Below are 26,394 nucleotides of genomic sequence, written 5' to 3'. Positions count from 1 at the left end.
CCTCACTGAGTACCGTCGAACTGGTGACTGGCTTAGGAAAAGCGTCGTCGGCAGCTTTGGACCTAGGCGGCCTGTCTCTGTCTTTATCTTTGCATTTTTTCAGAATACCGGTAGTCGGATGGCTAACCGACGACATTTCTGGATAAACTGAACCGATAACCGAAATATTTAGAGGCGAAAATATACCGAAGATGGACAGTGCGCTGATTAAATAAGACACAAAACCGACAGCAAGGTACGTCGTGGTCAGGGAATACAGTACGAATGAAAATCTCTGTGAGGTATTTGCTTTCCATAAGTAATGTAATTATTAACCTTTACTGACACTGGTAAGGAGCAAGAAAAAGTTTCCCCAACGGGGTACTTGGCTTCAGTTGAAGACTTCAGTTCTGAAACTTGAAAATGAAAATTTCAGGAGTCGGCCGACCGGCACTTGCGAATGGTTTCTACTTCGGGCACCGCACGGCAAGAAAGACTGATGTAATGGTTTACAGAAGTTTATTGTTCTTTCTTGAGTTTGTGTACTGATGTAATGATGTCGGCTGCACGTTTTATACCCCTGACGACCTGAGGTCATGGAAGAAGGGACAGCAACCGATGCATGACCCAAGACATTGTTAATCAGGCCGGCTGAGGGCTACGGCAAGCAGATAACCCAAATGCAATGACTGCAACAGTGAAACACAAAGAACATACAAGTACCTGCATTTGCAGTGGGATGAAATTAGTTTGAGGATGGGGGAGGTGGAGTTATACAATTATACAAATGTCCGGTTAAAGAAAACAGTGAAAGGATTGTTAACTGTTTACAGCATTTAGTGTACTTGTAAAACACGAAAGGAGTACACAAATTAAAAATGGAAATGAGAAGTTATGTACTCACCATAACGTTCCATCTGAGTAGGTATCTTCATTTGCCTGCAACCTTTGGCATACGGATCCGATCTTGGATCCGAGCCGGCAACTTCTACCACAGCATAGATCCGAGTTCCTAGCTCCTCCCTTTACCCATAATCCCCTGCAAACCCTGACTGACCTCAGATCAAGTTTGCCCCCTATAACAACTTGCTAGTGTGTCCCGGAAGGGACTCATGTAAGACAACTCCTACTTAGAATCATATTGGTCAGGGGGAAGGCGGGTGGGATGGTTGCAGACAAATGAAGATACCTACTCAGATGGAATGTTATGGTGAGTACATAACTTCTTAATCTGAAGTAGGCACTTCATTTGTCAGCAACCTTTGGGACAGAGTCCCCAGCTACCTGAATCTTGGGTGGCCTTCATGGAAGGATATTCCGGAGCACTGCAGAGCCAAAGGACGCCCTACCTCTGGAGACAACATCCAGTTTGTAATGGCTGACAAAGGTATGGGATGAAGCCCAAGTGGCTGCAGAACAAATATCATCCAAGGGAACCCTAGATCTAAAAGCAGCCGATGTAGCAACGGCCCTAGTAGAATGAGCGCGGACTCCCTGAGGTGCAGGCCTTCCCGAACTCTGATATGCTAAGAGAATACAACTAGCTATCCATCGTGACAGGGTAACTTTAGAAACCGACTTGCCTAGGTTGGTTTTGGCAAAGGAGACAAACAACTGGTTGGATTGTCTATGACCAGCCGTTCGATGAATATAAAAGCGCAGTTGTCTGTGCACGTCCAAAGAATGCAGCTTATTCTCCTTTGTTCTGATAGTTGAAGAACACGGGAAGATTAATAGATTGATTAAAGTTTGTTTCGGAAGATACCTTAGGCAGAAAAGACGGATTGATCCTGAGGTAAACTCTATCCTGACGGAAGGTCAAATACGGTGGTTTGACGCATAGAGCCTGAAGTTCAGAGACTTTTTTACCTGAAGTAATGGCCACCAGAAAGGCCGTTTTCCAAGAGAGGTATTTGAGATCAACCGTGGCCGCCGGCTCGAAAGGGGGGCTTGTCAAGGCCTGTAGAACTAAGGATAAAACCCATGGGGGTACTACCTCCCTGACAGGAGGTCTGAGGAGGAAGGTACCCTTAAGGAAAGCTTTACAGAGCTTGGAGGTAATAAGAGGGCCAGACTCATGCCCTACATGATAGTGCAAAATCGCTGCTAATTGCACCTTGACTGTAGAAGAGCTAGCCCCTTGATGAAAAAGGGTAGTTAACCTTTCTGGTGGATGGCTTGTGTGCTGCTACTAGAATGGCTTTGACTGGTGAGGAGATTCCGGGAGTCCTTATCAAGACTGGAACTGGAGCAACCAAGCCGTCAGCTTCAGGTTGACCAGGATGGGGGTCGGAAGACCCAGGGGGTGAGTAATGAGATCCGGAAGGGGATCCAAAATCCAGGGCGGATGAATCAGGTGAGACCATAGGTACGGGAACCACGTCTGACGAGGCCAGAATGGGGCAATGAGGATCATCTTGCTCCCCAACCGACTGGCTTTCTGTAAAAGTTTTAGCATCAGGGGCAGTGGAGGGGTAAGCGTAAAGAAGACCGGGAGGCCAAGCATGTACTAGAGAGTCTCTCGGGGACTCCCCCAGAGGGGGGATTAGGGCGAAGTAACTCTTGCATTTGGTATTTGAGGGAGAGGCAAAAAGATCGCAACAGGGTTGCCCCCATTGGGCAAATATTCGCTCTGCTACTAAAGGATTGAGAGACCATTCGTATGGAGTCAGGATTGCACGACTGAGCCTGTCTGCTAGGATGTTGGACCGTCCCGGAATGTGCGTTGCAATGAGAAAGCGGTTGGTGGATATCGCCCATTCCCACACTCTCATGGCCTCACGACAAAGAGGATAAGACCTGGTTCCCCCCCTGTTTGTTGATGTACCAGACCACTGACATGTTGTCCATATGTACCGCAATCGTCCCAATCGGAGGAAGGTCGTGAAGTGCCTGCAACGTCAAAAGCACCACCCTCATCTCTAGGACATTGATATGCAAGGAGGTCTCTATGTCGTTCCACGTGCCTTGGACCGTTCTGCCTGAATAATGCCCCCCCCCCACCCCAGGCTAGAAGCGTCCGTGGTCACTGTGGCAATGGGAGGAGGCATCGAGAATGGACATCTCGTGTGGAGGCTTGGGGACTGGAGCCACCACACAAGCAACCTTCTGCAAGTCCTGTTTAGGGGAATGGGCTGGTAAAGAGGGTTGCGAGACAGGGACCATTGCACCTGAAGGGTCGACTGCAGGACCCTCATATTCAGACGGGCCAAGGGCAGCAGAGAAATTGTTGCCGCCATGGACCCTAGAGCCCTCAGGACCAATTCCGCCGGTGGAGCTTGAAGTTGGAGGATGGCCTGTACATGCAACCTCAGGTTCTGAAGTTGATCTGGAGTCAGGAAAGCAAGTATTAGTTTGGAATCCAGTCTCGCCCCTATGAAATCTATTACCTGTGTAGGAGCCAGAAAGGACTTGGCCATGTTGACCGTCAATCCTAGACGTGGAGCAAGATTGAGGAAGTAATCCCTGCATGAACAGAGCAGATGCCTTGTAGGGGCGGTAAGGAGCCAGTCATCCAGGTATGGAAAGACCTGAATTCCCTGGAGTCTCAGGTGGGCCGCTATTGCTGCTAAGACTCTGGTGAATACCCTGGGGGCTGAGGTGAGACCGAAGGGGAGGGCCCTGAACTGAAAGTGACTGGCTCCCAGCCGGAAGAGGAGAAACCTCCTGGAGCGTCTGTCCACTAGAATGCGATAGTACGCATCCTTGAGGTGTATCGAGCACATCCAATCATTCTCCCGTAACAGGGGGAGAACAGATTACAGGGTGACCATCCGGAACTTTTCTTTGGGTACTGCCAGGTTCAAGAGAGAGAGAGAGAGGTCGAGGATGGGCCTCAAGTCCCCTGTCTTTTTTGGCACCAGACAGAACCTGGAGTAAAACCCTGATCCGAGCTGATCTGGGGGGACGGGTTGGATGGCTCTTTTTTGTAAAAGCTGCTGAATTTCTGTAGCAGCCACCTCCCTCTGACTGGGTGGTACGTCAGGGAGGCTTCTGGTTTTGGAAGTTACAATAAAGGGAATTTGGTAACCTCTGGATATGATGCGAAGCACCCAGCGATCTGTTATGGACTCCCACATTGCTAGGTGCCTCGAAAAACGCCCCCCCGACTGCCTCCAGAGTGGAGCAGCCGGGCAACCCCTCAGGGGTTCTGCGTGGGCCTCTCCGAGAAGGGTTCTCTGGACCCAAAATTCCTGGGACCCCCTCTGCCTCTAGGGCGGCGTCCTCCCTGTTCTCCTCTGCCACGAAAGGACTAGTTATCCGGAGCAGACTGGGATTGATGCGATTTCCGGAACCACATCTTCTTCTGACCCTTTTGGTTCTTGGAAAAGGACCTCTGGGGAGCAGAGAAGCGGACTCCGATGGCAGACAACGTCTTCCCGTCTTTCTCGCTCTGGACTAAGGTGTCGCAAACGGTTTTGCCAAACAGAGCAGAACCATCAAAGGGGGCATTCGCGAATGACACCTTAAAGGGTTCCGAGAAGTCACAATGTCGGAGCCAGGCTTGTCGCCTCATGACCAGGCCGACTCCGCCAGCTCTAGCGGCTCCCTCAATGGCGTGAGACAAAAGCCGCATAGAGGTGTTAGAAATGGATCGTAGAGTGGACATTCGGGAGGAGTACAGTTGTTTGTCCCCTTCCGACATTGACTCGGGGGGGAGGCAGCGTATTCTTTTATTAGATCCCGCTGCATCCGGATGACGTGTGCCATATAGTTCAGCGCCCTCATCGAGAAGGTTGCTGAACTGAAGGCCTGCTTCCCAAGGCGGTCCATCACACGAGACTCCTTGCTCGGTGGGTGGACTGTGGGACTCTCCTGAGCCAACTCTCTCTTGGTGGCCGCCCCCACCAACATGGCATCCACAGGGGGACCTCTGCTCCAATGGGTTCTCTCTGCGGGGGCACTCAAGATCCTGTCTGGACGCTTGGGGACTGGCTCTACAGTGTCCGGCTCCCTCCAAGCCCTAGTGGCAATAAGGTCCACCAGGGGGTCGGGGACACCCAAGAGGTAGATGGCCCTGCTTCGAACACCTCTAGGAATACGGACTCATCGGAGGAAGACTTGGGGGCAAGCCAACCCCCCCTGATCCTAAGCATTTCCATGAGGTCTCCAAAGGAGACATCCTCGGGGGGTGACCTTGGGGAGCCTTCCCCTTCACCTAAGTCCGTATCTTCCGTAAGGGACTTGGGGGAGTCCACGTGCCTCCTCTTACACTTAGACTTGTGAGGAACCTCCTCGGGAGGGCTGTCCGAGGAAGTCTCACCAGCAATGTCATGTTCCGAAGGAACACCCAGAGGCGCTGAAGCAGGCTGCCCGAAAGGCCGGGTGATGGGAACCTGGACCAGCTGAGAGGGAGTGCAGGGGGGAGCCGAAGCCAGGACCGGGGGTCCGGATGCACTCAACAGTGTCCTCTCCACCGCAGCGAAAGCAGAGGGAGAGCCGCCCTCGATAGGATCCAAGAGTAGACTCCCACCCGGATCCGAAGCAGGGACCGGACCCGGGGCCGAGACCATCAGATCCGAAGGACCCGCGTGCTCCGACAGGGATGGCATTGAAGGCACACCGAATCCCTCGGATCCGACAAACTCGAGGGAACAGTCGGAGCCGAAGTGCCCAGCACTGTCGGCTCCGACCCACCCCCGGATCCAACGCGGCTCAGCTCCGAACGCTCCAAACCCGGAAAACAGGTCGAAGAAGGAGCGATTGGAGCAAAGAATGGGGTTGAGCTCTTCATCTGGTCCATGTCTGCATCCGACATGCTATAAGTGGACCTCGAAGAGGCCACCGAGGCAGGCCTGGAGTGCCGCCTCGATGACCTCGACGAGGACCGGGTCACCCCCTCCTCGGGTCCCGGTGAGAAGCATGGGGATCGGATCCGAGGAGGAGGCGATCCAGAAGCCCTGGAGGGAGAAGCCCGTTTGGCGGGGCGGGGCCGAGGAGGAGTCCTCGGCCCGCCGCTTATGGTGCTTCTCTCTCTGCTTGTCTTTCTTGGCCTCCCTCCCTCTCCTCCGGAGCCGAAGCGGTAGGTTGACTCCCGAGTGGAGGGAGGCAGGAGTGGCCGCCACCGAGGGCTGGATAGCGGCCACAGAAGTACCGGAGGCTGGAGCCTGATCTGGGGGCAAAAGGCCCGCCAGAATCAGCTTCGACCTCCGGTCCTTAAGTGCCCTGGGGTTGAACGCCACGCAAATCGCGCATCCAGAGGAGAGGTGTTCAACCCCAAGGCACCTAACGCACAGAGTGTGGCCATCCGCCGGTGAAAGCTTATGGCCACATTCGGTGCACTTAGAAAAAATGGCTTTAGGGGCCTCTGACATTTTAAATAAAGGGAAAACACACTCACTAGGCCCCTACACGCACCACACACACACACTACGACCAGCGAGGAAGGGAGGAGAAACAGGATCACAAAAAAATAAATTTAGCTAAAAAAGGGCTATAGGGTACCTAACCAATCACTCTCACTCACAGCAAAAGAAAAAAGGAAGAAAATAGAAATTTCTTTCCTCACAAAGTTTCGATCAACCAGAAGCTCAGGAACCTAGTTTGTAGCTTGAAGCGCGGTAAACTAGATCTGGGGTCAGTCAGGGTTGGCAGGGGATTATGGGTAAAGGGAGGAGCTAGGAGCACGGATCTATGCTGTGGTAGAAGTTGCCGGATCGGATCCGTATCCCAAAGGTTGCTGACAAATGAAGTGCCTACTTCAGATGACATGTTTAGCCCCAGGGAAGCCATAAAAGCTTGGATAGAAACAGTAATAAGTACACAGCATGTGCTAATTTAAAATTAGAATCTCACCAAATTTACAAGGTCCTCAGGAGTAACTTAGAAAAGTGCATCATGCATGGGGATGCATAACTTGTATGTTGTTTAAGGTGATTATTGAAGTTTTTAACAAAAAAGATTGTGAAGAGGCATCAAGTCAGAAGGCTTTGAGCCTCAAGCATGTTTAGTGCCCTAATTATTGCTGTCAAGGACAAGATTTCCTGCATCTTTTAAAAAACAATACTGGAGAAGGCCTACTTTCTAACGCAGTCAATCCTTAGACTCCCATTTAAGATTATCCTTGCTCTACGAGGAAAGTACAGTTTTGTACCTACCATAAATGTAGATGTTCGAGTGTTCACACTGCTGCAGTCATTACACTTGGGTTTATCCTGCCGTCGGCCAGATTTCCAAAGTCTTGGTCCGGCGTCGGTTGCTGTCGCTTCTTCCCTGATATCAGTGCACCAGGGGTATATAAGATGCATCTGACACCATTTTCTTCAGTTTTTCTTGGCCCAGATGTCAGGTGCCCCCAAGTAGGTAGGCAATACATATTGCTAATGAGAAATATACATATAAAATAAACACAATACCTTTAGTTACAAGCAAATGCATCACAAAGGTTGCATAGGATAGAAAGGTGTAGATACGTCCAGCTAGTTCAGAGGGGATGGAGGGAGGGTAACCTGGACTGCAGCAGTGTGAACACTCGAACATCTACATTTATGGTAGGTACAAAACTGTATTATGTTCATTGTGTTACACTGCTGCAGTCATTACACCTGGGTAGAATCCCAAGGCTAAGGTTGGGTGGCTGGTCTATAAAGAATTAGGGTTGGCTATGAGGTCCTGCAGAACTGCAGTGGCAAATCCTGTTCTGGATTTAGAGTAAAGAGATAGGTGGTAATGCTTGATAAAGGTGTGCACTGAACTCCAAGTTGCAGCCTCCAAAATTTCCTTGGTAGGTACTCCTCTGAGAAAGGCTGTTGAAGTGGCTGTTGCCCTGGTGGAATGTGGCCTAATGTCATTTGGGACTGATTTTCCATGCTGTGTGTAGCAGTAACGAGCACAGTGCCCTATCCATTTGGATATAGTCTGCTTTGAGATAGCCTTGCCCTGTGATCCTGCAGCATATGCTACAAACAGTTGCTCAGTTTTCCTGAAAGCTTTTGTTTTGTCCAAGTAGAAGCGTAGCTGCTTGTGTATGTCCAAAGAATGCAGAAGTTTCTCCCCTTTATTCTGCGGGTTTGGATAGAAAGTTGGCAAATGGATGGCTTGGTTAAGAGCCACACTAGATACCACCTTTGGCATAAAGGTAGGGTTTGTCCTTAAAAAAACCCTGTCCTGATGAAAAATTATAAAAGGTTCCACTGCCATTAATGTCTGTAGCTCTGAGACTCTTCGTGCTGAAGTTACTGCCAGGAGCAGAGCTGTTTTCCATGATAAAAATTTTAGATCGGCTGTATTGGCTGGCTCAAAAGGTGGCAGGTTCAGTTTTTCCAAAACGAAATTGAAGTTGAGTTGGTGTTGGTGCTCTCCGGTGCGGTCTTATGTTTTTAGCCCCTCTGAGGTACTGCTTTAGCAAGGGATAAGAGAATAAAGGATGATCCGTGTTGTAATGTGCTGAAATGGCAGAGGCGTGGATCTTAACTGATGAGAAGGAAAGGCCTCTGTCCAGCATCTCAGTTAAGTATTGTAAAATCTGAGGGATGTTTGGAACAAGAGGGTCAAGGCCTTGAGCCTGGTTCCAGGCAAAGAATCTCTTCCATTTTTCTGAGTAAGCTTTCCTGGTGCTAGGCCTCCTGGCCTCCAAATGACATCCATAACAGCTTTAGAGAGAGGTGTTGCCTGTTTGACTACTGAATCTGCCATGCAGCCAGATTTAGGGTTTTGAGCTGACCGTGCACGATCCGATTGTTTTGTTGAGTCAGAAGGTGTGGAATTTGAGGCAAAATCCATGGTGGGCCTTGTGCTAAGTTCCTTAAGATAGGGTACCAGTGCTGGCGTGGCCAGTCTGGAGCAATCAGGATCATTTGTGGTTTTTCTTGTCTGGCTTTTAGGAGTACCTTTGAAAGGAGAGGCAGTGGCCGAAAGGCATAAACTTTTAGGTTTTTCCAGCTGAACAGAAGAGCATCCACTTTCCATGCTTGTTTGTGATGAGTCCTTGTGCAGAATTTTTTTAGTTGGCAATTCAGTGGGGAGGCAAAAAGATCTATGTCTGGGCATCCCCATTTTTGTGTTACCATGCTGAAGATTTGCGGATTCAATTTCCATTCGTGAGGGTCCATGATATTTCTGCTTAGATAGTCTGCCAGAGTATTTTTCTTTCCTGGCAGGAATTGTGCTTGTAGGTGTACTTGATACGTTAGAGCCGTGTTCCACAAGGTCATGGGTTGCCTGCATAGGGGATAAGAATGAGTGCCCCCCTTGCTTGTTTATGTACCACATTACTGTGGTGTTGTCTGTCTTTAATAATAATTGTCCTGGATGCAGAAGGTCCTTGAAAGCTGTTAGGGCATTTTGAACAGCCAACATCTCTTTTTGATTGATGTGAAGATGCATCTGGTCTGTGGTCCACTTGCCCTGAATGCATTTTCCTGCCATGTGTGCTCCCCAGGCGTAATCCGAGGCATCTGTTGTTAGAGTCTGCCTGGCTGTGGGTAGGGTAAAAGGCTGACCCTTGTTTAGGTGACATGCCTGTGCCCACCATCGAAACTCCTGTTGTAGGCAGGGTATCATTGGTATTACTGCTTCTAAACTGAGAGAGTGTTCAGTCCAAACACTTTTTAGGTACCATTGTAATTTCCTCATATGCAGTCTGGCATATAGTATTAGTAGTATGCAGGATGCCATGAATCCCAGGGCCTGCAGAATTTTCCTTGCAGGGAGATTGGACTTTTTTGTCAGTAATTGGAAATATTGAGTTAGTTGAACTTGTTTGTCTGGCGTGAGGTAAGCCATCTGGGCAGTTGTATTTAAGCTGGCACCCAGGAATGTAATTTGTTGTGAGGGCACTAGTTTTGACTTCTTTTCGTTTACTGTGTACCCTAGAGAAATTAGCAACCTTTTTACAAATGCCAGATGCTGTAAAAGAATGTCCTTTGTCTCTGCTTGAATGAGGCAGTCGTCCAGGTATGGATATATTTGAATTCATTTTTGTCTGCAAAATGCAATTACTGGTGCAGGCACTTTGTGAAGACCCTGGGCGCAGTAGATAAGCCAAAGGGCAGTGCAGAGAATTGGTAGTGCATTGTACCAGCTTTGAATCCGAATTTTGTCTGATAGGAACATGCAGGTATGCCTCTTTAAGGTCCAGAGTAACAAGCCAAGCCTTCTTGCCTAGCATGGGTAGAAGCTGCTGTAATGTCAACATTTTGAATTTCAGAATATCCAGGTAAGTATTTAGAATTGAAAGGTCTAGTATGGGCCTCCAGGCCTTGTCCTTTCTGGGGACCAGGAAGAGTCTTGAGTAAAATCCTTGTCCTTGTTCCTGTTGTGGTACTTTTTGAATAGCTCTCATGTCCATGAGGGCTGAAATTTGTTTATGTGCCTCTGCCCATTGACTTTGTGGTAGGTCTGGCATTCCTTTTAGCCTTGGTAAAGTATGAAAGTGGAACCTGTAACCTTGAGACACAATATTCAGAACCCATTTGTCTTGGGTGATTGTTTGCCAGTTTTGAAAAAAAAAGTGCTAGTTTTCCCCCTAAGGGGGCTGCCAAAACGGAAGTGCTTGGCGTACGAAGGGGGAAGTCATTGGGACTGTTTCCTGTAAGGTTGAGACTTGTCCTCACCTCCTTTTGGGGTTGAGGTGCCCCACTGTAGTTGTCTGTTTGAGCCTTTGGGTTGAGATCTGCCTCTTGGGCGTCTGTATCTGCCTCTCTGTGGCCTGTCTGACACTGGAAAGGACCAATTCTTTGTTGGCCAATTTCTGCTAAATCGAGGTAGCTGTACCTGTAAGAAATCCTTGACTGTTTGCATAGATTTAGCTTTATCCTCCATTTTCTTCAACACCTCTTCTGCCTTAACACCAAACAAGGTATCATGCTGTAAAGGAGCATCCAATAATTTTGCCTTAACATGATCAGGTAAACTCTGTTCTTTTAACCAAACATGTCTTCGTATCACAGAACCTGTAACTGTGGCTCTACAAGAGGCCTCTAAAGAATCAAAACCACATTGCAGAGTATGTTTTCCCACCTGTTCAACTGCATGCAATAAATCCTTCATTTCTTTACAATCAGGAGTTTCTGAGCTTGCAAACATTTTCTGTTTTAACAGTCATTAAATATTGTTGGTACTTAAGCATGTGAAACTGGCAATTTAAAGCTCTTATTGCTAAAGTTGCAGAAGTGTATACTTTCTTCCCCAATCTATCCAAAGCTCTGGAATCTCTGTCAGAGGGTACTGGATTTTTTGCAATGGAAGCCTTAACCCCTTTTGGACCCTGGGAAATAGTTTCTGGATCAGCAGAAGGGTTTTTATAAAGAAACTTGTGAGAGTCAGGGACTCTATAATACCTATCTGGCTTGGCTGGTGCAGGGGGCAAAGAATCTGGAGATAAGCTGGATTCAGAGAACATATCATCCACAATATCTAGCACAGGCAGAATAGCCAGGGGCCTGTGCTGAGGCAATAAAAGGAAATCCCTGAGCCTTTTCTTGGATTCTGAGTAATCCTGACTTTCCCAATGGAAATGCTCCCTCATGGTATGTAAAGTTTCCCCAAAAGAATAATCCTCAGTTGGAGAGGCTGAAGGGATAGATTCTTCAGCATTAGAGTCCTCATAGGGGGGGGTAGAGAGTATCCCTGGTCTGAAGAGGAGTCAGAGAAAATGGAAACCTGATCAGAGGAATCATAGTCTGTATCCTGCCTAGGCCTTTTCTCAGGAGGGGGATGGGAACCCCTGATTAGAGTAATGAGGTCTTCGGCCATTTTAAGCATCCGTTTCTTAGGAATGGAGGACTGTCCAGGAGAATGCTGTACTTGTTTCTTTGTCTTTAATGGTACTTTTGTCTTGGCTGTTGTTTTAATGGCAAGTTGTCAAGGTCTGAAAACACCCTCAGAAGCAGATGCCTGCTCAGCGGCTCTGGACCCATCTGAGGGATTAGTTTCCGTAGGCCCAATACCTTGAGTTTCCAGAGGCCTAGCTGTCTCCACGTGGGAGTCGGAGGCGGCCTGTGGCTCTGAGGTAGTGGGTGTCAGGGGCTGCTAAAGTGCCTCACTGAGAACCGGCGACTGGCCTAGAAGATGTTTCGTTGTCGGTTTTGGACCTCGGATGCCTGTCTTTATCCTTGTCATTGCGTTTTTTTCGGTATTGCAGTCGTCGGTTGATCCGACGGCATAGTATAATTGAACCTTCGGCCAAAGTAGTGCAAAGCAAAATCAAAACGTCTTTTTATAGTGCATTTGTTAAATCTAGCACAAAACCGACAACTAGTGACGTCATGATCAGGGCCTAGGCATGGAATACAGTAAGAGTGGAAGTCCTTATGAGGTATTTGCTTCCCACAAGAAATACAATTATTAACTTTTTCTGACATCGGTCTGAGGCAAGAAAATAAAGTTTCCCCAATGGGGTACTTCGCTTTATTGAAGACTTCGGATCTGAAATTCGACTTCGAAAATCTCAGGAGTCGGCCGACCGGCACTTGCGAACTGCTTCTGCTTCGGGCACCGTGTGGCAAGAAAGACTGAAGAAAATCGCATTGGATGCATCTTATATACCCCTGGCGCACTGACGTCAGGGAAGAAGTGACAGCAACCGACGCCGGACCAAGACTTTGGAACTCTGGCCGACTGTGGGACCGCCTGACGGCAGGATAACCCAAGTGTAATGACTGCAGCAGTGTAACACGATGAACATCTCAGAACACATTTCTTGCTTCTGTAATCTCACATCTACACAGTTTAATGAAGTTTGCGTTTTGGTTTGGTCATGCTACTGGGCAATTTTCTTAAAAGCCTATGCATGTTAAGAAACAAACATCTTGAGTACTAAGTAATCCACTTTGAGAGTAAGTTCTTGTAAAGCTGAGAAAAAAAAAAAGAAAAAAAACACTGATTAAGTGGACTTTTGTCTTTCGGCTTTTTCCCAGTAAGGGGTCGCCACAGTGGAACTCCGGTCCGCTAATGATAGGCAGTAAATTTTCACGCAACGCCGAGGTGCCAGCTTGACGCCCAACTTTCAACGAAGGGACACCCATTTACGTATGCATGTCTTTCGAACGCTACCAAACTGTGGGGAGGACATGCAGACTCCACACCGAAGGCACTCCCAAGCCAAGCCGAGAATCGAACGGGAGAACCTCTTGCTGTGAGGTAACAATGCTACCACTGTACTAAGTGGACTTCTGTAGTTATCCATAATGAAGGACTGTAGTCACCAACTTACTCAAGGGGTATCAAAACATTGAGATATCCAGCTGTTCTTGAAGATTTTCTTCATTTCTGATTTGCTGAAGTTTTATCTTGAGGATTAGTTACTTCATTGAAGAAAAACGCTTCTGGCAGAACACAATTTCTGCAAGGAACATTATCAGAAGCTTCCTAGTCACCTGCCATTTTGCATAAGACCCTGCCCATGTCTTGGATATTTCTAGAACATACATCAGTGTTTTAACTTGTTTCATATTATAAGCTTTGTCTTCTAGTGCAGCATCCCCATACCTTTAGGTGGTCCGTGCCCTTCCCCAGACAAAGTCCGAGGCATCAATCATTAACAGATGTCTGCGACTACAAATGACACCCCCAAGCTGGCCTACACCTGCCAAGAAACCATCACCAGAGTTTCCATTTAATGGAATAGGGAAATAACTTCTTACCAGAGTAGTACTGTTTTAATAACTTTTTGAGGTACCACTATTTTCCTCCTGGAGTGTGGCAAGCAGAACCATCAAGAAATAGTCAGTAGACATACAACTCAGTGCTTTCAAGAACATCCTTGCTGTTAGGTCAGTAGGTAAAGAAGAGTCAATATACAAACTTTTGCCTGTGGTAGGGACAGTATGCCTGTTACAGTGGGTAAGAACTCCCCCAACAGTACTTCAGTGGATGCTGGAGTCAATACTTTTTTTCTTATAAAAAGAAAGGTTAAGATATTCCGTAGACCATTTTCAACCACCAACTGAACTAGGGTCTCATGATAGTAACGATGCAATTTAGACATCATTGCAATAATGCAAATAGATGCTAAAAATAGTTGACACACATGTAACTAGTGAAAATTTTCATAAGATGTACAGAACTTTCATGACAGCTGTATACAGCCTGCATTCATGTGTTCCACTGAATTAAAAAAGTGGATTCAAATTTACAGTGCCATCTTCTGATCTTTCTTGCCCAAGCCACAGCTAGGTAGGAGAACTCAGCATCAAAACCGCAGAGGACTAGGTAAAACAAACAATCCTGTATGCCCAAGGTCCACCAAAGATGTCCTCAATCTCCCTTTCCAGGTAGTCCACATAGATAAAGATGGAGAGGGACCCAATAAGTAAGATAACAGATGCAGAGAGGACTAAGCTGACACCTCACCTCCACGGCAAGGAGCAACTAATGAGGATAGGCAAACTGTTCAGAACTGGGACACTGAATATATTCAAACATCCACATTTGTGATAACTTCATAACACCAACGTACTATGTACACTGTAGTATTCATTGCTGCAGTCCTCACTTTTTGGAACATTCCCAAAGCAGAGACAGGGAGGTAGAGCTCATTAGTAGAGAAAACCTGCAGGATAATAAAAAAATCAAATCCTGCCCTGGCACTGGAATCTGCACCTAAACTAGTGCTTACACAGTATGTGTGGACAGAAGCCCAGGTTATTGCTTCAAGAACAGACAGTGGTAAAACGTTTGAGGAAGACTTTGGTGCATTTCTAGTGAAGTGGACCCTGATATGCCCTAGGACAGCTTTACAACAAACAGAACAAAATGCAATGCAGAGCAAGCATTTAGAAAGAGCCTGTTTACTGGTTTCCCGGTCTCTTTTTTAGCTGGGCAGACTATCACTTGGTTTTGTGTAAATAAAATCTCAGCTGCTCTATGCAAATGAATGGAATAAGAGCCCCTTCTCCTCTGTTCTGTGGCTTAGAACAGAAGCCTAGTAAATGAATGGCTTGGTTAAAGGACGGCTCAGAAACTACCTTAGGCACGAAGGAAGGATTACTATGACGGAATTCTCCGTCTTGATGAAAGACTAAGTCTGCACATTATGACATGGAGCTCAAAAATTAACTTGGGAAAAGTAATAGCCATAAAAACAATGTCTTCCATGACAGAAACTGGTAAATAGCTGAAGTAGCTGGATCAAAAGGTGGTAGGATCAATTTTACTAACACACAGTCAAGACACCATTGTGGAGATATCTTCTTTCTTTGTGGTCTAAGATAAAGGAACCTTTCAGAAACTACTTTACTTCATCAGTTTTTCTTTAGGTTTCATAGGTTCATAGGTTCATAGGTTTCTTCTCTTAATTCACAGGTCAGGTTCTCAATTTCTATCAGGATGCAGCTTTAAACATACAATAAATGAGGTAAACATATGCTTGCCAAACTGGTCAAGTTCCCTAGTTTCCATATCAAATGGAAGGATGATGAAAACAGTTACTAATTATGAGCCCCCTGCTGTGTCCCTGGATATAAGCTGGATCTGTTAATGAGTACTTTTGACCACTATAAAACATTTTCATCTTTTCTGGTGCAAGAGACAGTCTGCCTCACAGACCCCTCAAACATTTCCTCAAAAGCCTGTAACTGGGTGAGGAATGACTGCGGTCTTGGTGCCTCTATGCCCAAGAGTTCTATCACTGCGTCAGTCTGACACCACATTTGAAATGCTTTATCAATAAATGAAGAATTTTCCTAAATTCACCATTGCAGGGAAGCCCAAGTAAACATCATCATCATCCTGCACAACACAGCTTTAAAAAAGTGAGCAAATATCCTGAAAAAAGCCTAAGATCTGAAATTTCTGGCAAGGAGTTTTGGCTGCCTCTTGGCCAGTATGACCTTGCAGTGTTGACAGGAGAAAAGCAGATGGTTTTCCCCATAAGGGAAGACAATGAAGAAGGGAATCATTTGGGTTAATCTGTCCCCCCAGTGGCATACTTTTTGATGGTCTTTTCTGGGGCATCAAGGGTTTTGGAATATAACTGCCAAAGTAACATAGAATAGGCATTTCAAAAACAAAATGCAATAATTGGAAATAAATACATAAATGAAGAATTAGAAAAACATTTTCTCACTATGGATTGCAGTTCCGCATTCAACAGAAGTAGCTCCATGTTTAGCGATTTTTGATTGGCCCGTATGCCGGTATACGGGCCAATCAAAAATCGCTAAACACGGAGCTACTTGTGTTGCATTAAATACGAAAAGCTCCGTGCTTAGTGCAGAGCTACTGTTCTTTAATGTGGAACTCTGTTCCGCATTAAAGAAAGACCTTTTTTTTTGGGTCTTCACTTGTCGTGAGAGACCTTTTTTTTTTTGTCCCTACCTGGCTGGTTGGAAATCTGGCAACCCTGATGACAATGCACTTTTCGGCATTGAGCTTGAGCTTGAGGCTATGGCTCTGACACCAGGCATCTGTCTCAGCGAGGCCCTTCTGGTAGGATGTCCACATCATTTAGGGACTCTACTATGGTTCCTAGTTTGCAGTCATCTGCGAACTTCATTAGCCAGAGGCCTTCTGTGTTAGCTTGTACTTCAGAGAAGTAGATACCAAACAGGAGAAGTCCCAGGACTGAACCCTGTGGTACTCCACTTGTCACTGGTTTGAGGTCAGATTTGGAGTGTGCAACTTTTACAATGTGGGTTCTATCACTGAGCCAGTTGGCAACCCATCTTGTGACGTAGGGATTTATACCTAGTTTAGTGAGTTTAGCTATAATTCCAGAATGGGGGATGGTGTTGAAAGCCATGGCGAGGTCAAGATAGGCTGTGTGAACCACCTTACCCTCATCTAAGGCTTTGGTGATTGCCTCAAAGAAGTCGATCAGGTTCAGGAGGCATGATCTGCCTTTCACAAACCCGAACTGGGTGGGATCCAGAGTTTGGAGGTTACCAATGTCTTTGTTTAGGAGTTCCATGATGATACGTTCCATGGCCTTGCAGACCAGGCTCATCAGGCTAATAGGCGATAGTTCCTGGGATCGGTGGTGGCTCCCCCTTTGTGAAGTGGGACAACTGTTGCTGTACTCCATTCAGTGGGCACAAAGTCTGATGTGAGGCTATGATTGAACATGGTGCTTAGGTGGGAGCCAGTTCGTTCTGAAGTTTGTGTAAAATGCAGCCTGGGATGTTGTCCGGTCCCATGGATGCTGTGTTCTTGGCTTTAGAGAGTGCAGCTTTTACCTGCGTAGTTGTGATTACAGGGACTCTGCATTTTTACTGTATAGATATGGGCCCTTCAGGGGGTGGGGGGGGCGTAAGATTAGCACTGAACCTATATGCCAGGATGTTGGCAGTATCAGTTGGTTCTCTAATTTTCGTGCCGTTGTGCAGTAACTCAGAGCAGATCTGGGTGTTGCCAATGAGATTCTTGACATAGCTATAGAATGTGAAAAGATGGAATAGCAACCAAAAATACGCTGCCTGGTAGCAATAAAGGCTGTCCTCTTGTAATAATTCCAAAACATCAATGCCAAAGAATAAAATTACATAAATTCTATTAATACGACTTATTATGAATTTTATTATTAACTTATTATATTTTATATTTGTATTTAATTATGATACATCACTTGACACCATTACGATGAACATACCATTCCATAGAACAGTTATTAATACTCAATATTCAACACGTAATATTTAATATTTAATAATATCTATTTAAGAAAATGCACATTTTCGAATTTTATGAAAACAAGATTAATTATTATGAGCTATTTTAGTTAATTTAGGTTTTATATGTATTTATATGTACTCTTATTGTCTATGCTACGTTACTGACGATGACACAGTACTGGTCAAGTATTTTGAGTACTTTCTATGGTAGTTCATGTTTTGAGCGCCAATTTTGAACCAATAGGAGACAGAGGTAGATTATTTAAAGTGTTTTCTATGTGAAAAGTAATGGATTCTGATCAAGTCTCATGTGTAGAGACGAAAGCGCGCTAAATCCATTTGTATTTTCATTCTTACTTTTTTTCTTTGGCATTGATGTTTTTATACGTATCGTGGTCTCATTCTGCACGTTTGGAATAAAGTGTTTTAGCTGGTTCCGAGTGTTCACAGTGGAATTATTACAAGAGGACAGCCTTTATTGCTACCAGGCAGCGTATTTTTGGTTCTTGATAGCTATAGAATGCTTTGTGGTTGTCCTTAGAATTAGTGGTGATTTCGTTTTCATAGCTAGCTTTGGAGGATCTTATAAGAGATCTCGGCTTCTTACCGAGGCTGACCAGGGAGCTCCTCCAACCATGGGATTTTACTCTCTTTTACAACAATTTCTTTCTTCTGTTGTACAGTTTGGTTTCCTTTTTTTGGAGGATAGCGTCTTGGTACTTTTTGGGATAGCATGATCCATGCACTCGTGTAAGTGCTTATAGAGTGCAGTTGTGTAGGATTCAACAGTCATATTGTCCATTTGCATGGGTGTCAAAGTTCACCACTTCTGTCTTAAGAAGCATGAAGTTGGCTTTGGAGAAATTTTTTACTGTGGTTTCTTTAATGGGGGGTGGGGGCGGGATGTGGATATCAAGGGTGATTAGCTTATGGTCGTATTGGACCAACGAGGAGTTGACTTCAGGTGTGGAACACCGGTTACTCATGTTGGTAATAACAATTCTAGGATATTGGTGCCCCTGGTGGGGGTGTGGATAAGTTGATCCAGGGCATTAGAGTTCAAGAAGATATGGTAGATATCACTTGTTAACTTGCGGGAGAACTATCAGCATCACTGGCTAACTCATACAAATTCTAGCAATGATGGTACTAGATGAAGACCAACATACATACCAAGGAACAAAGTTTACTGTACAGATTTACAGCTTAATGGCTTTGGTTCAGTAATGCAACTTCCTTTACAGCACATCATCTTCTTCTTTCGGCTTTTCCCGGTCAGGGGTCGCCACAGCGGATCATCTGTCTGCTCATGATTGGCAGTGGAGTTTTACAGTGTCGAGTTGCCAGCCCTGCGCCCAACCTTTCTCAGAAGGCATACACACGCACACACACACACATAGGGCCAATTTAGAGTGTCCAATCCACCTACTGCATGTCTTTGGGATGTGGGAGAAACTGGAGGAAACCCACACGACCACAGGGAGGACATGCAGACTCCGCACAGAAGGCACCCCAGCAGAGGATCGAACCGGAGAACCTCTTGCTGTGAGGTGGCAATGCTAACCGCTGCACCACCGTGGCCGCCCCCTTTACAGCACATCTTCAAAGACCTAAAATCACTCCTTTGAATGAAAACCCTACTGTTAGAAGGATGCATATGACAAGCAAAAATCAAAGATATAAATAAGGCTGCCAAAGAAGATGAACAATCATCAAATCCCTCCCTTTCCCCTGGAGTTTTTTCTTCTTGTGCACTTTGGACACCTGTCCTAATACTATATTTTTTAATAAATGCTCCTAAGGAAATGGTGTTTGGTAACAAACACACAAACACACAAACACACAAACACACAAACACACAAACACACAAACACACAAACACACAAACACACAAACACACAAACACACAAACACACAAACACACAAACACACACTAAAAAGAAGAACAAATTGAAAGAGGAGCAATGCATGTTACACATTTCTTTGGCATTACGTTCAAATGATACAAATGTACCTGCTGTTCTTTAAAGCTACTGCAGAATAAACTACACACAAACTTCAAAACATTTAGTTGACAAACTGTTACCTTCAGATATCTGCACACTGTTAAGCTCCTCTTGTCTCATATCTTTTAATGCCAATATCTTTTCCAAAGCTTGTGGAATCTTGGGCCCAGTACTACTGTCCTCACTCTGAAAAACATAACATTTTCTAATGAGCTTAGCAGCAACACCACAGCAGAAATAAAAGTAATCAAAAGCAAATAAAAGGCTCTTCTACTAACTCATTTTTTTCAAGCAATATTTTTTGGACTATTCAGTACTCATTCAAGAAACTGTAGTAGATTATACAGAATGGTTAAAATTCAAACAACACAAGCACTCCTTAGTCCACATAATTTCAGTGTCTCACGGGATGCCTAACACAGTTAAATGAAGAACTAATCTTGGAACGAACAAAAATGAAGACAGTGTAGTTATGACAAAGTACAGCTGTGTGAAACAGTCACAAGCAAGAACAGTTGTATAAGCAAACTTACAATAATAGTGCAAGTTCAAACGATCCCTACTGCAGAAGTCTAAGCTATATGGGTTATATTTTGCATAGGATAAAACAGCTAGCCAGCTTCCAAAACTTCAGGGCACTTTCTATGCACCCAAACCATTGGTCAGCTCTGAGTGCAAAGCCTTCAGCGCTTTCATGGCAACAGACAGAAGACTTTTAAACCATGAAAGGACAATGCAAGGAAAACATACATATCCACACCTGACAAAAAATAGAACAAAAATAAGGGGGTGGGGGATGTGGCTACTGCAGCAGTGATCACTTGAACATCTACTGCTTCTTGGGGAATTCCAAAGCTAACAATTACACAACTACACTATGTTAATCATTATGATCACAGCCGGAGTAGCGCAAGATATATGGGTAAATTACAATAGCTTAGAAGAATTAGGAGGAAAGAAGGGTCCAAGGAGCCCCTGGAAAATGGTCATAGCAAAGCCTGCCCTAGACCTGGAAAAAGAATCTAGTTTATAGTGTTTTGTAAAAGTATGCAGAGGGCCAAGCTGCTGCTTCTAGAATGCTTCTAGAATCTTCCCCTTTTCAAAAAAGTATAGATTAAGCCAAGGCCCCAGCAGAGTAAGCCTTAACCCTGCCTGAAACTGTTTTATCGGGGTGGGAATAATAAAAGGTAATAGCCGGAGACAACTATGTGGAAATAGTCTCCGACAGGTTGCCCCTTCTTACCTTCTCAAGAAAATAACAGTGGATCAGAAGTTCTTAAAGATTTTATTCTGTCAAGATAGTACCAGAGTTGCCTGTGGAGAGCCAAGGTATGAAGTATCCTTTTCTCCCACATTTTTAAGTCCTTTAAAGAAGGCAGGGAGATTGACAGATTGGCTTAAATTAAACTGTGATATCACTTCAGGTGATAAAGGAGGATTAGTTCTAAACGAAACTTTATCTTCGTTGAAAATGAGATAAAGTCGACTCACCTTAAAAGCATGCAACTCAGATACTCTTCTTGAAAAGGTCAGAGCAATGAGCAAGACTGTTTTCCACGTTAAGAAACTCAAGTCAGTCTGACAAGCTGGTTCAAATGAAGCTCAAGTGTTAGTTTTTCTAACACAAAATTAAGATCCCAAAGAGAAGCCACTGGTTTTCTGGTAAGCTTCTTATGCAAAACCCTTTTCAAAAACATTTTGACATACGCCTGCATTAAAGAAAGGGATCCACAGGCAAACATGCTGAAACAGCCAGTAACTGAACCTTAACAGGTGGAGTAAGACACGCTATAGGATAGCAACTCACACAAATACTGTAAAACCAGAGAAACACTAACCCTGAATGAGTGCAGGTTTGTTTGCTGGCATCAACTAGAAAGTACAGCCATGTAAGAACTTACCAAAGCCATAGATATCCTACTGATCACTAGTGCAGTATTCCAATACTTGTGGGTTATCCTGTCAAGCGCAACCAGACCAAAAAAATCTTCCCGACTCTCTGCAGATCCAGCATATGACCTCAACCTGCAGGCATAAGGGTATATAAGCAGACATATGAGCATACAATCCTCAGACTACATAGCCCAGGAAAACCCTGGAGAAGGCCTGAGAGAATATCATAATGAAGAAACATGTCCAAGTAAGAAGATAGGAAGGACACTTCCTACCTTGGTCCCAAAAGTGCACTAAATATTGGAGAAGGCGGAAGGGAAGCAATACTACAACAGTGATTAGAGTATCGTTTGATAAGGTAAAGTTCCTACATAACTGTGCTATGTTTTTCCTAGATCACTGTTGAAGTATTCCAATACTTGTTGGGGATTCCCAAAGCTAACAACTGTTGAGGGAGGTCGGATTAAAGGGGTGCTGTCTACCAGTTTTAAAAGAACAGATACAGCAAAGGAGGTCCTAGAACTGGAAGAAGCACCTACCCTTGTAATGCTTGGTGAAAGTGTGCACAGCGGTCCAAGTGGCAGACTACAGGAATGATGTGGAATCAATGATTTTGAAGAGGGCACCTTAAGAGCAGGCTGCTTTGGTAGAAAAAGCTCTTATAGTGGCTGGCAGGTTTTTACCATGTAAGATGTAACAAAAGGAAATGGACTTAGAAATCCTGCAGATATTTTGGAAACAGCTTACCAGTTTTCCCTTCTGGAAGACGGGAAAAAGCAGGTCAGACTTTCTGAAAGGTTTAGTCTTCTCCATGTACAATTTTAGCTGCCTGTGCACATTGAGGGAGTGAAGAATTTTCTCACCTCTGTTTTGGGGATAAAGAAAAGGGTTCGATAAATGAATGGAGTGGTCTAGAGACAGTTAATTTACTATTTTGGGCATAAAAGAGGTGTAGCCCTTAAGGTGACCTATCCTTATGAAACAAAGAAAGCAGGCCTTGCCATAAGAGCTTGCAACTCAAACTCTTCTAGCAGAGGTAAGATCTATCAATAGGACTGTTTTCTGTGTATGGAATTTTAGTGAAGCTGACGCTACCAGTTCAGAAAGTGTCAGGATAAGCTTCTCCTAAACAAAATTCAAATCCCAGGGAGATGGAATGGCCCTCCTGGGAGGGTTTAGACAAAAAAACACATTTTAAAAACAGTGTGACCTTCATTCTAGAAAGCAATGGTAGATGAACTTAAAGTTATCACACACAAATAGCGGGCTATGAATGGAGAAGGCGGCTACATCACCTTTAAGCAGTTCACACATGTATGACATAATGGCAGGTATACCCACCAAAAAGGCGTCCTCATACTTGGGACACCCTATGGAAAATCTTTTTCACTTTGGCATGAAAGATTTTCTAGTAAAAGGTTTTCTTGCCTCCTGGAGTTCCCAGAGCATGTCCTCTGAGAAGTGGTGTCTCAAGGGAATTAAAATCTTATCACTCAAAGAGACAAGAGTGCCCGAACGTTGTGGTGAATCAGAGACTCCTTGTTCTGTGCAAGTCAGTCCACTTTGTGGGGTAACGAAGTGAATGCCTTGGCCACATGAAGTAGAGGGAACCAATGCTGCTTGGGCCAAAAAGGAGTCACTACCAAGACTTCTGGATTGTTCACCTGGACCTTCAGGAGAAAGTACAGTTCTGTACACTTATCATAAATGTAGATGTTAGAGTGCATTCACTGTTGCTGTCATTACATTTGGGTAATCTGCTGGCAGGTTGCCCTCAGTCAGCCTGATTAACAAAGTCTTGGGTCCTGCGTTGGTTGCTGTCCCTTCTTCCATGACGTCAGGTCGTCAGGGATATAAAATATGCAGCAGACGCCATTACATCAGTTTTTCTTGCCCCAGATGTCAGGTGCCCCCCTAATGGGGAGCAAATAAACACAAAAGTATACCTCCAACCAAAAGCAAATACATCAAAAAGCCTTTTAAAGCATAGCAAAGGAAAGTAGAGGCAAAGCCAGAAAAAACTAGGGGGCTGGAGGGAGGGTATCCAGGACTGCAACAGTGAATACACTCGAACATCTACATTTATGGTAAGTGTGCACAAATGTACTATGTTCGTGTTTCACTGTTGCAGTCATTGCATTTGGGTAGATTCCCAAAGCTATGGTTGGGGGGAGGAGGAGTTTATACAGCATTAGGGCCAGCTAAAAGGCCCTGCAAGACAGCAGTGGCAAAGCCAGCTCTGGATTTAAAGAAAATTGGTAAATTATAACGCTTGGTGAAAGTGTGTACAGAACTCCAGATAGCAGCTTCTAGGATATCCCTGGTAGGAACACCTCTGTGAAAGGTTGCAGAAGTAGATGCAGCCCTGGTGGAGTGAGATCTGATCCCCTGGGGATAGGTTTTCCATGGTGCATATAGCAGAAATGAATGCAATGGCTTATCCATTTAGAAATGGTTTGTTTTGAAATACCCTTCCCCTCTGCCCCTGCAGCGAATGCTACCAGCAATTGTTCAAATATTCTTCGAGATTTAATCCTGTCCAAGTAGAATCTAAGTTGTATGTGCACATCCAAGGAATGCAGAATCCGTTCCCCTTTGTTCTGTGGACTGGGAAAGAAGGTTGGCAAATTACTGGACTGATTAAGAGCCACACTGGAAACCACCTGGGGCATAAAGGATGGATTGGTCCTGAGAGATACCCTGTCCACATGAAAGATGATGAAAGGCTCCACTGCCATAATGGCCTGCAATTCAGATATCCTTCTAGCTGAAGCGATTGCTAAAAGGAAGGCTGTTTTCCAAGAAAGAAATTTTAAGTCTGCAGTAGCAGCTGGCTTGAAAGGAGGTAGAGCGAGTTTCTCCAAAACCAAGTTAAGGTCCCAGGCAGGGGTAGGAGCTCTCCTGGGTGGTCTCAGGTTTTTGCTCCTCTGAGATACTGCTTGAGCAGAGGATGACAGAAGACGGGCGGTTCTGTGTTATATTGAGCTGAAATAGCAGAGGCGTGGAATTTAATGGAGGAAAAAGACAGGCCCTTGTGAAGCATCTCAGTTAAGTATTGCAAAATCTGAGTTAAATTGGGCGCTGATGTGCTCATCCCTAAAGACTGGTTCCAGGCACAGAATCTTTCTATTTGTCAGCATAAGATTTTCTAGTACTAGGTCTCCTTGCTTCCAAGATGACATCCATCACAGGTTTGCTGAGGGATAACGATGAATTTAAGTGATTAGCCAGTCTGCAAGGTTCAATGTTGGAAGCTGAGGATGCAGAACTTGGTTCACCTGCTGAGACAGCAGGAAAGGGGTCTGAGGCAGGTGCCATGGAGATATTTGCGACACAGTGCGCAGGAGGGGGTACCAGTGTTGGCGCGGCCAGTCTGGAGCAATTAAAATCATCCTTGGTTTGTCCTGTTTGGCTTTTAGTAGAACTTTGGAGAGCAGAGGCAGAGGGAGGAAAGGTGTAGGCCGATAGGTTTTTCCAGATGAAGGACAGAGCATCCACTTTCCAGGCTTGTTTGTGGTGAGTCCTTGTGCAAAACTTGTCCAACTGTTAGTTCTGGAGGGAGGCAAATAGATCTATGTCTGGGCTCCCCATTCGCTTGTCAACATACTGAAAACCCGTGGTTCCAGTTTCCACTCGTGTGGGTCCATGAGGTTTCTGCTTAGTCCGTCTGCCAGTGTATTCAATTTTCCTGGCAGGAATTGAGCTTGTAGGTGCACTTGGTAGCTCAAGGCTGTGTTCCACAATGCCATGGCTAGTCTGCAGAGTGGGTAGGAATGTGTACCCCCCTGCTTGTTTATGTGCCACATAACCGTGGTGTTGTCTGTCTACCATTAGTTGTCCTGGAAGAATGTAGTCCTTGAAGGCTGTCAGAGCATTCTGTACAGCTAACATTTCTTTTCGATTGATATATAGGTGCATTTGATTTGGGTTCCATTTGCCCTGAATGCACTTCCCTGCCAGATGAGCCCCCCCGTGCATAGTCTGATGCAACTGTAGTTAGGGTTTGGGCGGCAGGGGATAGTGTGAATGGTAGTCCCTTGTTTTGGTGGCAGGCCTCTGCCAACCATAGGAACTCCAGGTGTAGGCAAGGTATGATAGGAATCTGTTTCCAGGCTGTGACAATGCTGACTCCATAGACATTTTAGATACCACTGTAGTTTCCTCATATGCAGTCTTGCATATGGAATTAGAAGAATGCAGGTGGCCATGAACCCCAAGGCTTGCAGTATTTGTCTTGCAGATAGTAGGGTTTTTGTGGCCACTTGTTTGAAGTAAGTTACCAAATGAATTTGCTTCTCTGGCGTGAGGAAAGCCATCTGGGCAGTTGTATTCAAGCTTGCACCCAGGAATGTAATCTGTTGACGGGGTACCAGTTGTGATTTCTTTTCGTTTGTGTGTGCCCCAGACAAGTTAGAACCCTTTTTACAAACACCAGATTTAACAGTATGCCCTGGTTTTCTGCCTGAATTAGACAATCGTCCAAGTATGGATATATTTGATATTTCTTTGCCTGCAAAATGCAATCACTGGAGCTAGATACTTTGTGTGAATACCCTGTGCGCAGCAGACAAGCCAAAGGGCAGTGCAGAGAACTGACAATGCAAGTAGCCTGCTTTGAAGCAAAGGTATCTTCTGCTAGATTCCCTGATTGGCATGTGCAGGTATGCCTCTTAAATCTAGAGTTGCCAACCAGGCATTTTTGCCTAGCATAGGAAGTAACTGGTGAAGAGTGAGGTCCAGGACTGGACGCCATGATTTGTCTTTTCTGGGTACCAGAAAAAGCCTGGAATAGAAAACTTGTCCCTTTTCTTCTTCTGGTACCAGATGAATAGTCCCCATGCTTAAGAGGGAAAGTACTTGTTTTTGAGCCTCTGCTCACTGATTTGGGGGCAGGTCTGACCACCCGTTTGTTGCTGACAATGTGTGGAAATGAAATCTGTATCCGTGGGACACTATATTTAAAACCC

The 26,394-nt window shown here is 45.3% G+C and overlaps 1 protein-coding gene across 1 annotated transcript in view; it reads right to left on the bottom strand.

The window, feature by feature from the left end:
- Positions 1-26,394, bottom strand: part of SF3B2 (splicing factor 3b subunit 2) — a gene marked incomplete in the record, with an annotated part of 1,007,319 nt that overhangs the window by 716,977 nt on the left and 263,948 nt on the right. The window contains 1 exon segment of the mRNA XM_044075829.1: positions 19,615-19,720. Within this exon segment, the coding sequence (XP_043931764.1) occupies positions 19,615-19,720 (106 nt within the window).

This window comes from Protopterus annectens, chromosome 6.part1 (genome assembly GCF_019279795.1).
Source record: "Protopterus annectens isolate FY-2018-M chromosome 6.part1, PAN1.0, whole genome shotgun sequence".
NCBI classification, from domain to species: domain Eukaryota; kingdom Metazoa; phylum Chordata; order Ceratodontiformes; family Protopteridae; genus Protopterus; species Protopterus annectens.
This window is presented reverse-complemented; position numbering and strand designations above follow the sequence as displayed.